Source organism: Microtus ochrogaster, chromosome 8, assembly GCF_000317375.1.
Source record: "Microtus ochrogaster isolate Prairie Vole_2 chromosome 8, MicOch1.0, whole genome shotgun sequence".
In the NCBI taxonomy this organism is placed as follows: Eukaryota; Metazoa; Chordata; class Mammalia; order Rodentia; family Cricetidae; genus Microtus; species Microtus ochrogaster.
In genome coordinates this window covers 32,905,712-32,923,404 of record NC_022015.1, presented here as the reverse complement: position 1 = coordinate 32,923,404, position 17,693 = coordinate 32,905,712, and the positions used below count along the sequence as shown (strand labels likewise).

At 50.4% G+C, this 17,693-nt stretch overlaps 1 protein-coding gene and 1 long non-coding RNA gene across 2 annotated transcripts; one reads left to right on the top strand and one right to left on the bottom strand.

Moving 5' to 3' along the window:
* The first annotated feature begins 123 nt into the window (after positions 1-123).
* Adam8 (ADAM metallopeptidase domain 8) lies at positions 124-17,428 on the top strand. The gene is made up of 25 exons (XM_013347762.2): positions 124-3,247; positions 4,201-4,304; positions 5,245-5,321; positions 5,437-5,515; positions 5,592-5,668; positions 6,339-6,522; positions 6,748-6,810; positions 6,892-6,960; positions 7,152-7,318; positions 7,487-7,568; positions 7,829-7,977; positions 8,060-8,237; positions 8,530-8,619; positions 8,728-8,917; positions 9,001-9,076; positions 9,293-9,458; positions 9,854-9,931; positions 10,283-10,376; positions 10,855-10,969; positions 11,599-11,758; positions 12,200-12,253; positions 12,530-12,580; positions 16,293-16,367; positions 16,609-16,683; positions 17,094-17,428. Exons 1-25 carry the CDS (start codon positions 3,208-3,210, stop codon positions 17,142-17,144), a joined length of 2,544 nt encoding a protein of 847 aa, XP_013203216.1. The 5' UTR covers positions 124-3,207; the 3' UTR covers positions 17,145-17,428.
* Positions 14,698-17,468, bottom strand: LOC113456523. The gene is made up of 3 exons (XR_003377281.1): positions 17,428-17,468; positions 16,717-16,799; positions 14,698-14,864 (listed from the first exon to the last, which is right to left on the bottom strand). It is a non-coding gene; the product is annotated as an uncharacterized LOC113456523 (long non-coding RNA).
* Positions 17,469-17,693: the final 225 nt, after the last annotated feature.

Below are 17,693 nucleotides of genomic sequence, written 5' to 3'. Positions count from 1 at the left end.
ATTGTTTAAGTGTGGTTTGAGATTCCATCTTGGCTCAATGAGTTCCTTTTTCAAGGTACTAGATTTCCTTTTGGAAGCTTTTCAGAGGACTGGAGAGATAGCTTAGTCAGTACGTGCTTTCTGTGCAAGTGTTAGGACCTGAGTTCAGATCCTTACCATCTTTCTTAGTTAGGGCTTTCGTTGCTATGATGAAACACCATAGCAAAAGCAACTCAAAGAGGGTAGGGTTTGTCTCATCTTATAGCTTGTAATCTAGTCCATAATCCAGGACAATCAGGGCAGGAACCGATACAGAGGCCATGGAGGAGGGCTGCTTACTGGCTTTCTCCCATGGCTTTCTCGACCTTGCTTTTTTTAATCACACCCAGGGCCTGCTCAGAGGCAACACTGTCCACGCTGAGCTGGCCCTTCCTGTTTCAAGCATCAATCAAGGAAATGCACCACAGAACAGCCTTGTGGGGCATTTTCTCAGTTGAGGTTCCCTCTTCTAAAATGGCTCTATCTTATTTGAAACTGATGTAAATTTCACCCAATACACCACCTGTATAAAAAGTTGAGCGTAGTGGAACATTCTATCCCCAGTGCTGGGGCAGGGAGAAAGGGTTCCTAGGGCTTCCTGACCAGCCAGTCTAGCTAAATCATGAGGTCAAGAGACTTGTCTCTAAATTAATTAATTAATTAAAATTAAAAATAGGATGGATAGTAATAGAGGAAGTAACTAGTATCAGTCTCTCGCTTCTACATGCACAAGCGTGCACACAAACACACACAAATATGTACATGTACTTGCAAAAGGAATAAAAACGGAAGCTGACTGTACCAGAGTAAGGTTTCTTAAAACTTAACTGTGTTTGCCTTCAAAGTTCAGTGTGTGTGTGTGTGTGTGTGTGTGTGTGTGTGTGTGTGTGTGTGTGTGTGTGTGTAGGGCAGTGCTTCTTTTAGCCTCAGACAGTAAAAGCATGTTTGTGCAAGGAGCAATATAATTAGAAAATACCAGGCAAGGGAGGTGTAGCCTGGGGGTTGGGACTGTTCTCTACATGGTTTGGATCTGCCTTTATGGACGCTAGGGGGCAGCATTATCCCTGACTGAAGGTGTTCTCACTTCACCAGTGTGTGCCCAACTCTTCACCCAGAACCCTTAAGATGTACTTTCTGAGATGTGTCCTTGGAGACAGACTAAGCTTTAAGCTGGACGCTACTCCTGCCCATCAGGGTCTGGATGCCCTTTATCCATTAGATGCAGGCCTTTCCTTTTGAAAATTATTCAGCAAAGTATCTAACAAGTTGTACTGTGGCCGCCTCATCTCAATGGCTTTTTGTTTCAGTCCTGGAGTGGACAGTTTTAAACATCTGCCCCAGGTGAGCTTGGGGAATGAGGAAGTGTTTGGAGGAGTGAGAACTGGAGGCAGATCTCTTGATTCTGCAGCTGGTAAGACTGTGGATGACCCAGTCAGGACTGGCTAGCTAAAAAGAGGCCCCCTGGAGTGCCTGTGTTTTGTTTTGTTTCTTCTGGTCTGCAGCACGTTCAGGCTTGCCTGAGTAAACCTACATTGGCCAAGCCAGTGTTGTCAGAATAAATGCCAGACTAAGCAGAGCTTAGTGGTCTGTTTCCAGGAGTCCAGACACCCATATCTCTGGTCTTGGATCTGCAGCTCCCAGGTTTGTGTGGGACCCAACTACAAACCTTCAGAGCACCTGCTGGGCGAAGATAGCAATAAGTTGAGTCTGTCTTATGTGGTGGAGTGAGTACCCATCATTTCCAATGTATTTCTGCCAGGGCAGGACAAAATTGGCCCCACCTGGTCCTGGCTTTTGATTTTTACCCTGTTCCATTGCCTTCACTATAGATGGTTGTACTTACAAGACAGTGGTACATACATACTGGCAACAGCTTTCGATTGTGCCTCCCTATTTGACTAAGGAAAAATTGTTTTGAACCTTCACTGTTACTAAGGTCCTGTGTATGTGCAAAGTCAGCCTTGCCCAAGAGCTCTGCCTGCTGCTTTCTGCAGCCTGGTGTCTGTTCTAGCCCTAAGCACTGTGGCCTGATATCTCTGGCAGCAGGTTGCTGGTGAGATTCCTAAACCATTGCTACATTTCTGACCAGTGGGGGTAATGGTGTCATTTGTGCCCCAGCTTAAATTTTTAGGTATAGCCCTCAGAATATGGTCCAAGACTCTAGCCCAGCCCCACTGAATTCTTCTGGCTGAATTGTCAAGCCCTGTTGATAGTCTGCGTGTCTCCCCCTTTAGGTCTCTTACCCCTGGTAGAGTAGATTTGTGGAGTCTGTAAGGTCTAACCATATATGTCCACAAGACTGGGTTACAGAAGAAGACATTACCACAAATAATAAACAGGCTTGACTATATTCCAAATAGTCCTGGGTTCCCACAGTAACAGACCCACCTGGAGAAGCTGGGAACTAGGCCATATAGGGGTGCTGAGACCTCTGGTTCTGGGACAACACTACCTTTGGGACACGAAGGACAGAATTCAGGCCTGTACATGGAGACTGGTGATTCAGGACCCCAAAGGATCAGTCAGGTAGCCTTCTTGCTTGCTGTCACTTGGTCACCTGGGCTTAGATATCCACCTGCCTGTTCCTACCTGCATTTCCCTTCCCAGTGAGGCCTCAAAAGCATGGTAGAGCTCGGCAGAGATTTTGGAAAATGTCAGCTCCCACAGAGTGGTCCTGGGACCACACTGGCCCTCCCTAAGGCTTTCAGTTGTCCTGGAAGTCAAAGGGTCCCCACCTTCTGACGTTTCAGGCTTACAAGTAACTTCCCCTTCAAAAGTCATCTTCCTCCAGTTAGACTCCACCCAATTAGCACTCCCCAGCTCTGATAGGACTAGAAGGCAAGTTCTTGGTTTCTCCACCAGGACTAGGAGCTTGTAGAGTTGGTCCATGTACCGTCTCCAGCTCCTGTTAATTTGGTCCCCAATTATGGGAGATGCAAAGCTAGCCAGAAGCCACTGGGGAAGAGCCTCTGTAACTCCAGACTGCTCTGGGGGCTGGTTGCTGCCAGCAGGATACTGGTACAGAGGTGTACACATCTCGCCCCGCCCAGCCCCACCCCAGCCCGCCCCATGACTTAGTGATTGGCCAGCCCTCATCTCTGGGAAGGGCTCTCAGAAGTAACCACACTAGTCAGTGCTCAAGACAGAACTTTGTGGAACCTCTAGGGTTACTGTCTTCAAGATCCCATCATGCTTGGCCTCTGGCTACTCGGCGCCCTGTGGACACCAGGTGAGTGATGATTTGATTTCAAGAAACCCATTCAGGGCTTGGTATTCGACCTAGTAGCCAGTTATCATAGTCAGGTCACCTTGCCTCTCTAGAGTTGGTTCTTGGGTATGGAGAAAATAGGTAGATACAGAAAAGATCAGAATTTGGATTTTTCAGAAGTGAAGTGTAAGAGAAGTTGGCTCCTGGGACTTTCCCTCCTGAGCGGATTACAGAAAGAATGACACCACTAGGTGTGGTGCCCACAGGGCAGCTTCCCTGGCTGCTATAGGAGTCCAGTCAGCAAGGTTCACTCACCTGTGGGACCATGGATGATGCTGAACCCTCTAGCTGGGCAGGGTCAGAAGCTAGAGATGCAGTGGTCCCAGCTCCCTAGGAACACAGGGTCCTGACTCCCGCTGGAAGACTTGGTTTACTTCTGTCCTGGGAGGCATCTGGCTGGAATGGTCTCTCCTCTTGCCTTTTAGTCCTGGAAGTTTGGGGTTAAGAAGCTACACCCTTTGCCTATGCCAAAAGAGGACACTTCTCTGGGATAGGTGGTCTCTAAAACTGGGCCTGCCTATAGAGGGTCCCTCATCTGTTGTTGGACACAAAGTTTTCTGTTGGGAAGAGAAAAACCTGAGGGAGGGTGTGCTTTCTTAATCAATTAGATCTGATCATGTAACTAAAGATGAGATCAGGTCAACTCTAGATGTCTGGCGGCAGACCAAGGGCCTATGTGTTTTCTCTCTGGGTAGGTTTAAATAGGCACTGGGGAAGGATGGGGGCACCATGCGTGGCGTGCTAGGTTCAGACCGCTGACTCTAGTACGATGGATCCGGTGGTATTTTTGGCACAAAGCTCTTACCTGGACCACCAGGTCAGATCCCATTGCTGGTACCTAGCCATGTGGTGATTCCCCAGATAAGAGGGGAAGCACTGCCTGTGCGGTGCCTTCTGACCCCTTTCTCCTGCAGCTGTAGCTCCTGGACCCCCTTTGCCCAATGTGAAAGAGTATGAGGTAGTATGGCCTCGGCGCCTGACTGCGTCCCGCACCCGCAGAGACCTGCCCTCCCACTGGGTGAGTCCATTAGCTCCGCCGCACAATCTGTTTCTGTGAAAGGACCAGCAGTCTCTGGGGGCCGCTCTGCACAGCTGCAGTACCTAAACCTGTCTGTGTGTCTGGGCATGACTATGGTCTCTCCCTGTTGTGCTTACCACTTCCTTCCTGCCACCACCCTGAATCAGAGTCTAGAGCTTCTCTCCTTTGGAGGCCATTGACTCCATCTGGAGAGGCCTGTCACCCAGGAGAGGTACAGCAGCTTGTGCTGCCCCAGGCCACTCCCCAGTTTCAGTTGGCAGTGGTTCTTCAGATTAGCTAGCAGCTGCTCACCCTAAAGCTATGTAAACGCGACTAGAACCTCTCCGGCTGGGATTTCCTGGGGCTGGGAACTGAGTATAGCCTATAGACCTCCAGGAAGGTTCCTGGGCCTTCTTTTTCTCTGCCTGGGCTTTCCTTTTTCCTGGTGTATGCTGTCCCTAGGGCTAGCTGGTTGTGCACATGGTGTATGAGTGAAGGGTCATCGAGTGTAGAGCACACACCTGCCCTGAACCTCAGGATGGACACCATAGCCAGCTGTGCAATGGTGCTGCTGAGAGAGTCTGTTTACCTTGCCCACCCCATGTTGCCCTGGATTCAGTGGCTCTGGCTAAGGCTCCCTATCATTTCCTACCCTGCTTCCTCTGGGAAGGAATGTCATATCATCATCGTCATCATCTTCATCATCCTGTGAACAAATGGGGAAATGGCTCAAGGGGCCAAGAAGCTCTATGCTTTTCTTGTTCATCTTGGAGACTTGCTTTGTCTGTCCTTCCCAAATAGCTCAACCTGGCCCCAGCCACCTACTTTCTTGCCTGAAACTAATGAATTGCAAAGATCTCCTAGGGAGGTCCTTCTGGGGCTCTCTGCTAAGAGAAACATTGGCCATAAGCTGAAGGCCATTCACTGAATCCCCATCCAGGGCCTGTACCCAGAGAATCTGAGCTATGTTCTTGGGACCAAAGAACACATGTTCACCCTGCACCTTCGGAAGAACAGGTAAGCAGATTCTGGCTCTTGAGTCAGTTCCTGAGTCCAATGGGAAGTGTAGGCTCTTTATAAGGGCTGTTCAGGGGGAAGGTGAAACTAGGGAGCTTAAGTGGTTCCCTTCCAGGGACCTGCTGGGTTCGAGCTACACTGAGACCTACTCAGCTGCCAATGGCTCCGAGGTGACAGAACAGCTACCTGGGCAGGTATGTGCCAGGACAGCCTTCCCTGGGCCAACGAGACCGTGGCAGCAAGACCTATGACCCTCTCTCCCTTTTTCAGGACCACTGCCTCTACCAGGGCCATGTGGAAGGATACCAGGGCTCAGCGGCCAGCCTTAGCACCTGTGCTGGCCTCAGGTATGTACTGCAGACCCAAGCAGGAAGTCCCATTCTACAGAAGGGTAAACTGAGGCTGTGTAAAAAAGGCCTGGGGCTGGAGAGATGGCTCAGCAGTTGTGAACACTGACTGCTCTTCCAGAGGACCTGGGTTCAATTTCCAGTGCCCTCATAGGAGCTCACCACTATTTGTAACGCCAAGATCTGACACCTTCACACAGGCATATATGCAGGCAAAACACCAGTGCATGTAAAATAAAAATAAATAAATCTTTAAAAAAGGAATAAAGAAAAAAAGACCTTGGCATGAGACTTTGAAAAAAAAAAATCTCTTTGCTGTTAGACTCCATTAAGAATTGCCAGCCATGCCGGGCTGTGAAGGCGCACGCCTTTAATTCCAGCACTTGGGAGGCAGAGACAGGCGGATCTCTATGAATTTGAGGCCAGCCTGGTCTACAAGAGCTAGTTCCAGGACAGGCTCCAAAGCCACAGAGAAACCCTGTCTCGAAAAAAAAAAAAAAGAATTGCCAGCCACACCAAACCCATGTGCCTTCTTGTCTCCTATGTCCACAAGCCTGGGCATCTCCCACAAGGGTGGGAGGTGGCTGTTCCGAGGCAGTAGGCATGGACTACCTGTAATCCCTGATAGGCAAGCTGACCATACCCTCTGTCCATCTGACTCTCCCTTCAGGGGCTTTTTCCGAGTTGGGTCCACTGTCCACTTGATTGAGCCTCTGGATGGTGATGAAGAGGGGCAGCATGCGATGTACCAGGAGAAGCACCTGCAAGAGAAGGCTGGGACCTGTGGGGTCAGCGACACTAGCCTGGATGACTTAGGGCCTCGGGCCTTAGAAATCTACAGTTCTCGGCCTCGGGTGAGCAGCCCCTGCTGGCCAGTCAAGCCATAGAGCCCATGTTTGGGCCTACGCATGGCTGTCTGTAGTCCTGAAGTAGTCCCCATGGCCAGTGGTTGGACCTGGTTCAACCCTGCTGCTACAGAGAAAGCACTGGAGATGTCTAGACTTTGCCTCCCAGCACAGAGTTGGGCTCTGGGGTAAATTGGGTCAAGGCCAAGAATGCTGACTAGATTCTTTCCCTAGAACTGGCTGATACCCAGAGAACCCCGATATGTGGAGTTGTACGTGGTCACAGACAGCCAAGAGGTATGGGAGGCAGGGGCTGAGAGGGCTGTATGAGCTGGGATGAGGTTGCCAGGTCCCAGCCTAAAGACCGTATGTTTCTAGTTCCGGAAGCTGGGGAGCAGAGAGGCCGTGCGCCAGCGTGTGTTGGAGGTAGTAAACCACGTGGACAAGGTAGGTTACCCCAGGGATGCTGACACTTGATGAGAAGGTGTAGCTGTTTAGGGTGAAAAGGGCAAGCTAGCAGATCAGGAGGGGAACTAGTTCAGGGCTCTATACTGAGCTCAGTACCCCTCAGTGAAATGGATGTAATGCCCATCTGCCCCAACCCCAGCCTGACCTAGGTGGCATCTCACCCTCTGCAGCTTTATCAGGAGCTTGGTTTCCGTGTGGTCCTGGTGGGCCTGGAGATCTGGAGCAGAGACAAGTTCTACATCAGCCCCCATGCCAATGTAACACTGGAGAACTTCTTGAACTGGAGGGAACAGAACTTGCTAGGGCAGTACCCACATGACAACGTGCAACTTATCACGTGAGTGTCCCGGCACACCCATCCACCACAGTGAGATAGAGCCAGGCCCTGGAGATTTGGCTTCTGTACAGCCTGGCCTTGAGGGCAGGACACCAGAGCAGAGCTGTGAAGGGATGAAGAGGGGCCAGGAACCATGTCCAGGATATTACATGTTATGTCTGTTTCTAGAGGGGTTGATTTCATCGGCAACACTGTCGGACTGGCTAAGGTATCTGCCCTGTGTTCCTGGCACTCAGGAGCTGTGAACCAGGTAAATGGAACTCTCAACCAATTTTGCTAAGCTGTCTGGTGGCTGAACAGTCAAGCACAGAGTCTGAGTTGTGGGGTAGAAGTGTCAGTCCAGGTCCCTAAGAAACCACGAAGCAGTTACCTACTCCGGGGATGGATTTGGAACCTGTTTTTTGTTAGGGTATTAAGCAGAAAGCAGCATCACGCCTGTTGACACCTAGGGTGGCAGAGGGCATGTGGGTAGATGGTAGCAAGACAATACTAATGATCATATCCTCATAGGACAATGCCAGGGACCCCATTGGTGTAGCATCCACCATGGCCCATGAGCTGGGCCACAACTTGGGCATGAACCATGATGAGAGCATCCCAGGCTGCTACTGCCCTGTACCACGTGAGGCTGGTGGCTGCATCATGACCCAAATGTTTGGGTGAGGTCCAGTGGGACATGTTGGGTGGGAAGGAACAGACTGGCATGTGGAACTCCCTGATGGTCATATCCCTTTCTCTTAGCTCCAACTTCCCAAGGAAATTCAGCAGGTGTAGCCAGGTTGACCTAGAGTCATTCGTGATGAAGCCCCAGACAGGCTGCCTGACCAATGTCCCAGATGTCAACCGGTTCGTGGGAGGCCCTGTGTGTGGAAACCAATTTGTAGAGCATGGAGAGCAGTGTGACTGTGGCACACCTCAGGTCTGTCTCACCCTCTCCCTGCCCCTTGCTGGTCAGCCTCAGCATTACTGTAGGGGCCTCAACCCAAGGTCCTTTTTGCTTAGGTTAGCCTCTCAGGCCTGATGTTATGTGCCACACCACGTGTAACCCTTGGGAATCACACGTTACCACATTTCCCTTTGAGCCCCTAATAACCTATTAAGGAATTGGAGAAAAATTGTCTGCGGCCCCTTGCCCAAAGTTCACCAAAAGCTAATTTACCCTGGAGCCAGGTCTGGCTAGGGCATAGCTGTTCAAACCACTGTCCTCCTAGGACTGTAAGAACCCCTGCTGCAATGCCACCTCTTGCCAGCTAGTCAAGGGGGCAGAGTGTGCTTATGGTGCCTGCTGTCATGAGTGCAAGGTAAGTTGGACTCCACCCAGGATCTGCCCCAGTCAAGCCCGGGACAACAGGATACCTATGAAGGCCTCATGTGGACCTGTTCCACGGTGAGCTTCTCTGTGGTACCAGGTGAAGCCAGCTGGTGAGCTGTGTCGTCCCAGGAAGGACATATGTGACCTGGAGGAGTTCTGTGATGGCCAGAAGCCAACATGCCCTGAAGATGCTTTCCAACAGAATGGCACACCCTGCCCGGGGGGCTACTGCTTTGATGGGAGCTGCCCCACACTGACACAACAGTGCCAGGATCTATGGGGGCCAGGTGAGGCAGGCATGAACATAGGATGGGGGCGAGCTTGTGGAGTGTCTGTGACCTACACCAGGCTAACTTCTCCTGCCCCCCAGGTGCCCGGGCTGCATCAGACTCCTGCTTTACCTTTAGCATCTCTCAGGGCTGCCGTGTCAGTATGTACGCTGGCAAGTAAGTAACAGCTGGGGACCAGGGGTGGCGTGTCTTCACTGACAATTCCCCACAGAGGAGGACTGCTCTGTGAGACAGATGGCTCTCCTGGAGTATGCCCCACTTCAAGTCATCAAGCTTTGAGGAAGGAGAGGCCTGGGGCCATCTCCTGCAGCTCCCAGGCCTCTGAGCACGTGCCCAGGACACCTGTGACCACAGCCTGCCCTCTGTCTGCAGAATGAACCGGTGTGGGGTGCTGTACTGTGAGGGAGGCCAGAAGCCCCTTGAACGTTCCTCCTGCAGTTTCTCCACCCACCATGGAATCTGCCACGCTCTTGGCACAGACAGCAACCCTGACACCTATGAGCTGGTACTTCAGGGCACCAAGTGCGAGGAGGGGAAGGTGAGCTGAGAAGCACTTGAAAGCTATCCCAGGCTGCTGAAGACCAAATGTGCCCCTATGAGTGTTGACTGGTGGGGGCATGTGCGTGGAACCTCTTATCCCCTAGTCAAACCTGACAAGGTAACTGGACAAGCAGAGGCACCTGTCTGGAGACCACCACACCCAAGGTGTCCCTAGGGTCAGCCAGTCCAGTACCATTCTCATGGCTGAGCCCCTATCCCATGTGTGCATGCGTATGCACACACACACACACACACACACACAAACAAGTATGAGGGCCTAGTTATCCTAGAGTGTGAACACACCAGCTGTCCTGGACTGACCTTTGGGTTTGAAGATAGTGGGTTGGGGGTGGGGTCTAGGCCAACTACCCAAGAGCCCCTTCCACCTTCCAGGTTTGCATGAGTGGACGCTGCCAGGACCTCCATGTATATAGATCTGAGAATTGCTCTGCTAAGTGCAACAACCATGGGGTACGTGTGGCCCAGGACCTCAGGGCATGGTATACCTACTGACTGGTGCCCTCAAGCTACCACCACTTACTTGTCAGATGGAGTTTGTGGCAGAGATAGCTGTGGGCATAGCAGTGTGGGCTCAGACTAGCCTATATCCTTCTAATGGAGGCATCAACAAGTCCTCTCTGAGGCTAAAGTAGGACAGGTGCCCTCCACTGAACTCGTGGCCAGTGGCCAGTGTGGTCACTAGGGATACTCCTTATAACCCTAAGATTGACATGTGGGTGGATGGAGGAGAATCCTATGTGTGCTGTGACCTGATCTGCTGCCCTGTGGGTACCCGTCCTTGAGGCCCAGCTTCCCCTCCAGGTATGCAACCATAAGAGAGAGTGCCACTGCCATGCGGGCTGGGCCCCGCCCCACTGTGCACAGCTGCTGGCAGATGTACCAGCTGGGCAAGCAGGTAAGGTCCTGAGAACCACAAGAGCTGGTTTTTGCGGGTTGCCGGGCTTGAGGGTGATTAGGAGGGATCCCATATCTCTGCATCTCAAAGGTGACTATGTCCTGCTCAAAACAAGGCCAGATAGCCTTGGCCCAGGCATCCAGGGCCACTCCCTACAACCCCCACAGTGTCTTCCTCCCCAGTGGTCACTGTGGCTGTCCATAGCACCGCAGCCTCGGGAGCCTGGCTAGGCCTCAACAGTGGCACTGTGGGGCTGGCACTCACCACATCTAACCCATTGCCGGAACGCCTGAAGAGCTGGTGTAATGTACCGGGCCCTCTGCTGGAGTCCTCAGGCACTTGACCACATGTGGGGTGTGGGACCTAGGACATGGTCAAAAGGGATTGATCCTTGGGCCAGTATCTCCCAAGGGCCCTCCCCAGCTCTTGATCCAGCTGGTCCCAATCCTGGATGATCATGTGGCCATGTGTCACACAGCATCTGGGAGCCTTCCAGTTGGTGTGGTGGTGGCTTTGGTGATCCTGGTGGCGGCGATGGTCATCCTGGCAGGTGTCATCTTCTACCGAAAGGTCCAGAGCCAAGTCCAGAGGAGGTGAGGACATGGAAGTTGTGACATATCTACATATGAGACATATACTTCCTGTACTCGGCACTTGGGAAGTGGCTTTGCGGCTACTTAAGAAAGAAAGAAAAAAAAAAACATTGCTTCTGTCAGCAGGCCCGGGCAGGGCATTCAAAGGGCCTTGGGGTTCTCTGGGTGCTGGGAAGGCTTGGTGGGAAGCTCAGGAGACTCCCAGGATCTCTTCCGTTGCTTCTTCTCCTCCTCCTCCTCTTCTTTCTCCTCCTCTTCCTCCTCCTCCTTCGAGGCTTTAAAGGGACAGTGTGGGCAACAGATAGGGATACGGTAAGTCCAGAGTTGAGATGACCTTCCCACCCCTAGCCATGGCCACATATGCCCCACTAGGTTCCTACTGTGCCCTGCACCAAGACCTTGACCCCCAAACTGACTGCCAAAGCACAGCTTTTCCAAGATCCTCCAAACACCTTAGCACAGCTGTCAAGAGACTTGCTCCTTGGCCTCCTGGGCTCACCCGTGTGCCTGTGACTACAGCTTGCAGCCTGTGTAGGGTGTACCAGGGTAGAGATGCCAGCCTCAGTAGGAATCCTGGATTCTTTGCCTGGAAATGACCACACCATTGTTTGTCTTTTTTTCCTCCCCAGGAGTGTGGCACCCAAGCCCACCACAGGGCTCTCCAACCCCCTATTCTTCATGAGGGACAGCAGCCTGCCAGATAAGAGAAGGCCTCCAGGCACCCCAGAGGTGGTTTGTACCAACCAGCCCCCGAGACCTACAGTGACACCAAAGAGGCCACCCCCTGCAGTAAGTACTGTCCTCTGGGGGCGGAGGTTGAACAGAGGGGAACTCAGGTTGCAGCCCAGTAGGGATAGTGGAGGGGTGAGTCTATTAGGGATAGTGAAGCCTTTTTGTATAAATTAACTCATGAGCCCTGCAACAGCCTGGAGTCTTGAGAAGTATCTCAATTACCCCAAGGGAAGGAGAGAGACTAGATCAAGATGTGTCCTCTAAGGATCTATATTTGGAGTCTGGACTTGTGGGTTTGAGGGTTCTCAGACCTGAAATGTGAGAGTAAAATGGGATAAGCCATGTATCTCACCTAGTGTGAGCAGGAAAGCGGGGGTGGAGGTAGTACCATTTGGGAAGTATAAGAGTCTTGGGTCCTTAAAGCATGGGACCTGGTGGGCATGGGTTGGGGGCAAGCACTGCTTCTTGGGCCCAGGCTCACATCTCTGTTCCCTGAAGCCTCCAGCTCCTGTGCCCAGTCCACCACTTCCAGTTCCAGTTTATACTCAGCAGGTAACAAATCTAATAAGCCTTGGGAAACAGCCATGTGTGTTCTGAGGACATGGAAACCTCCTGGAGGTGGCATCTAGTGGCTGACTCTGTGGGCCTGGGGCCCTAGGAAACAGCTGCTGTACTGGCAAAGTAAATTAGCCTTGCCTAGCTGGGATAGTAAATTGAACCTAAGGGTGGATTCAAGGAGCCTGAGAGGGAGGGGTACCTACTGCTCTATCCCCCAACCCTGAACTGCTCTGCTCCCTGGATCCTGATTCTATCTCTTTCTTCCAACAGCTTAGACCTGTTCCACCTACCAAGCCCCTCCCAAAGCTGAAACCCAAGCAGGTAAAGAGACAGCCTTAACTCTGAGGAGACCCTCCCCTCCTTCAGGCCTGTGGCCCTTTGCTCCAGAGACAAATAATCCTACACTTTTCCTTGGGAGGAAGCTATAGAGATTTGGAAGGTCTCAAAATGCCACTTACTAAAGCTTTGAAAGTAGAGATTCATTCCAGTTCATTCTTCCCTGCGGTGTTGGAGTCATTCCCAGCAGGGCTCTTCACCTCTAGATGAACGGGAACCCCTTTGCTTAGACCTGAAAGGGGCAGCCTGTTTAGTGTCACTGTGGGTCTCTGGTCTCCGAGGCTACTTGGTAGAAACCGCCTCTGCAGGGCCTGGAGGCCTGCTCTTACCGGGCAGGCTGCTGATCCCATGTAGAATGGGGTTTGGAGAGTCCTTTGTTGGGCTTGGGTATCACACTCGGGGAGAAAAAGAGACAGTGGTGAAGTCACTTCCAGGCAGAAAATCCAGGACTCCTGGGCATGCCCCCCCCCCAACTTCTCCTACTTCTGAGAATCCATGGGACCCTGCTCTAGCCCCAGCCCTAGGTAGCTACTCTGGGGTCATGGCTGGACCGGTAGAGAACCTGTGTGTAGGTGCATGGGCTTGCCTGTCCCAGGGAGCAAATGCAAGGTAGCAGCAGGACAGACACCCAGTTGCCCCTGAACTCTGACACAGGCCTTAACTGCACAAGTCAGCTGCCCTCCTGACCTGTGGGACCTGAAGGGTGACTATTTGTTCTTTGCTCTGCCCGAGACCTTGTTAAGGGCCTTAGCTGCTCTTCTGGGCACTTGTGGCTCTCAAGTGGCTTTCAGTCTACACTGCTCATCTGGAAAGTGCTAGTTGACAGTTTTCTGAGTGTCCTTTCGTTTGTCTACTTCTTATCTTCTTATTGTAAGTGAATGTGGGTTGATACAGGAAGAGCATGGAAAGTAACCAAGACAGGATAGGGCTCTGAATGCCAGTGAGTTCTTTGCTGGGAACTGTTTTGTACTAAATAAACTGATGTCTAGGGAAACGAATGAATGCTTGGGAGATCATCTCGAGACTTTTTTTTTCTTTGAAAAAATTTTATTTATTATGTATGCAGTGTTCTGCCTGCACGTCGGTAGAGGGCACTAGATCTCATTATAGATGGCTGTGAGCCACCATGTGGTTGTTGGGAATTGAGCTCAGGACCTCTGGAAAAGAGCAGTCAATGCTCTTAACCTCTGAGCCATCTCTCTAGCCCAGCCACCTGATTCTTCTAACATCCAATAAACAGCATACTCCAGACACATAAGCTTTTAGTTTATTTGTCCTCTGGGAAATTGTCGGCATATCACAGCAGATCAGTCACTGCAGAGCTACTCCTTTGGCTTTTTGCCAGCACCAACATTGGCCTTTGCAGTCCCCCTGACCTTCTTCATTCTGTTTTTGCCTTCCTTTTGCTGTTTCCAAGAGGTTTTTTTCTTATTTTTTTTTTAAGATTTATTATGTATTCAGGGTTCTACCTGCATGTATGCCTGCAGCCCAGAAGAGGACATCAGATCTCATTATAGATGGTTATGTGCCACCATGTGGTTGCTGAGAATTGAACTCAGGACCAGTGCTCTTAACCTCTGAACCATCTCTCCAGTCCCCATCTGGAGACTCTTAAAATTCCACATCTCTGGAAAGTTTGACACTTAGCCTTTAACAACTGTCACTATGTCTTGCTATAGCAATTTCATGTTTTCTTCATTCATTTATTTATTTATTTATTTATTTATTTATGTTATTGTGTGTATGATGCACGTGGGCATGTATGCACATGTGGAGGTCAACTTTACTTGGTTCTGGGACTCAAGCTCAGGTCGTTAGGCTTGTGCTGCAAGCACCTTTACTGTGTGATCAGTCTCAGTGGCCCTTGCTGCTGCTGCTGCTGTTACTGCTGTTTATTATTATTAATTATCATTATCGTTATTATTGTGTGTGGTGTGCTGTGATGTGTGCATGCAAGCCATAGCATGCAAGCAGGATCAGAGGACAACTTTGTAGAACTAGTTCATTCCTTCCACTCTTACGTATGCTGCAGAGCTTGAACTCAGATTGCCATGCTTGCATAAGTGTCTTTACCCAGTGAGCCATCTCACAAGCCCCTGGTTTTTGTTTGTTTTGTTTTGTTTTTTAAATTTAGTCTCACTTTAGCCCAGGTTGGTATGGAACTCACTGTGTATCCCAGGCTGGCCCTTAAACTCATGGTGGTTCTCCTGCGTCAGCCTCTTGAGTGTTGGTATTATAGGTGTGATTTTCTGTTTTTCTTTTTCCATTTCTGGAGGGAAGAGGGAAATTATTTATTTACTTTTTAATCAGGGCCTCACTATGTAGCCTTGGCTGGCCTGAAGCTCTCTGTGTAGACCAGACTGGCCTCAGACTCATAGAGATCCTCCTGCCTCAGCCTCTTGAGTGCTGGGATTAAAAATGTACATCATTGTGCCTAGCCAGTACTAATTTTAGACTTACATAAGAGCTGAAAAAGTCTAGCCAGGTGGTGGTAGTGGCACATACCTTTGTAGATAGAGGCTGCACGTTCATTTTGTGGCTGTCCAGACCAAATAATCACACAGAAACTATATTAATTACAACACTGTTTGACCAATAGATCAGACGTATTCTTAGCTAGTTCTTGCATCTTAAACTAACCTATTTCTAGCCGGGTGGTGGTGGCGCACACCTTTAATCCCAGCACTTGGGAGGCAGAGGCAGGAGGATCTCTGTGAGTTCGAGACCAGCCTGGTCTACAAGAGCTAGTTCCAGGACAGGCTCCAAAACCACAGAGAAACCCTGTCTCGAACCCCCCCCCCAGAAAAAATTAACCTATTTCTATTATTTTATATTTTACTATAAGGCTTGTGGATTGTTACCTCTTGCTTCTTGGGACTACATGATGTCTGCCTCCTTTGGCAGCTACATGGTGTCTCTTTGACTCTGCCTACTCTCTCTCTCTCTCTATCTCTGTTCAGATTTCCTGCTTGACTTTACTCTGCTAAGCCATTGGCCAAAACAGCTTCTTTATTAACCAATGATAATAAGACATATTCACAGCATACAGAGGGGAATCCCATATCACACTTTAATAGCAGCAGTCTGGAAGCAGAGACAGGTGGATCTCTGAGTTCGAGATCAACCTTGTCTACAGAATGAGTCCAGGACAGGCAGGACTACACAGAGAAACCCTATCTTGAAAACCCAAACAAAACAAAATTTAAAAAATATCAAAACAACAATGAAAGAAAGAAAGAGAAAAAAAAGAAAGAGAGAAGAAGGAGGAAGGAAGGAAGGAAGGAAGGAAGGAAGGAAGGAAGGAAGGAAGGAAGGAAGGAAGGAAAAGAAAACCCTAGAAGCAATCCTAAAGGCAAAATGGGGGCAGTGCAAAGGAATTTCTGAGCAAGGATTAAGAGAAACTGGATGAGGAAGAAGGCCAAAATGTGCCTCACCCAGAAAGAAAGCTCAGCAAAGCCTTCAAGATATACTAAAACCAAGCAATGTCAGGTTACCATCTTCTCTAGGAATGTGGAAATGCAAAGAAATGTGTTTTAGTAGTTAATTCTTTCCTTTCGAGCTTCTGGTAACATTGTGGAGTACTGTCCAGGCTGCAAGATGGGTTAGGACAGCTAGCCAAGAAGAGGAGCTCTGCCAGGTTCAGGTTTAATCCTCTGAGTGGTATGGCCCTCCACCAGCTGTGTCTGCTTCCTCCCAGGTCAAGCCAAATGTTGCACCTCCAACACCACCAGTCAAGCCTGGGACTGGAGGGACCACGCCTGGGGTGACTCAGGTGAGCCCCGGCAGGGACTCTACCTTGCCAGAACCATCTTGCCGGCTATGGCACTGCTCTGGAGGCTGAGGTGGGGGTTTTTTTTGGGGGGGGGGTGTTGTTAGCTGGTTTCCTACAGAGCTGTGTGAAGACAGAGGCCTCAGGGCTGGAGATGAGCAGGACAGCCTTGGGAGGATAAAGCTGGGCCGTACTTGGCCTTCTTGGGAGATGCCCTCCATCAGCTGTGTCTGCTTCCTCCCAGGTCAAGCCAAACGTTCCACCTCCCACACCACCAGTCAAGCCTGGGACTGGAGGGACCACGCCTGGGGTGACTCAGGTGAGCCCCCCGTAGGGAGGGAGTCCAGCTTACCAGCAATATCCTGCTGACTATGGCACTGCTCTGGAGGCTGGGGTGGGTTGGGGGGGTTATTAACTGGTAAGTTTTGTTGACATCTGAAAGGAAAATGGGGAAAAAATCCTCAGTAATAGGCTGATTCTGCTTTATAATCTGTCAAAACATTTCGGAGCTTGCTGCTATCAGGGGCTATCAATTTTTCCTTTTCCTATAGCAATGAGAAGTCTACACCATATATGAAGTATTAGTGTAGTCATCTTGTGTGGACGGGGTCATTAATTCTGCTGTTAGGGGAAGTGAGAATCTAAAGAATTATAAATGGGAATTACTTAGCTGTACCACTTATAGCAGACCAACTGCTCATAACATCAATTTCCCTTTTTTCCTGGCAGAGCGCTGCTGGTCCAAAAGTTGCTCTGAAGGTCCCTGTCCAGAAGAGGTGACCAGCTAGGGCACCCCAGGGCCACTGCAGGCTTGTGGAAGTTCGGAGATACCAGTGCTCCTATGAACATGCTCCTTCAGCAACAGCCCCCACTCAGGCTGGACCTGCAGTCCAGCTGTTCCTACCTCAGGAATAATCTATGTGGCTCTTGCTGTCCAGCTGCCCACCTGAACCAGTGTCCTCTCACGGGCCTTGTCTGCAGTTGCTAGGCTGGGGTGATGTCACCTGCAGTGAGCCAGGGTGCCAGGAGCCCCCCTCCCAGCAACTTCTGCATCCGCCCTCACCTAGTGACCCCTCCCCAAGGCCGGGGCAGATTTGCACAGTTCCTGTATCTCCTACATCCCAGTCACGTAGGAGACGTAGGGAGGAAAAGCCGACGTTGTGGGGGAGGGGGTGTATGGGACAGGAATCGCCTTCATTTCCGGGATTGGGACAGAATGATTGTCTAACTTACTGCTAAACACTAGACATTAATAAAGATTTTATTTTATCAGTAGATTACAGATCATGTTCTAAAAAGTAGATTGTTTTTATTACACCAGATCTACTA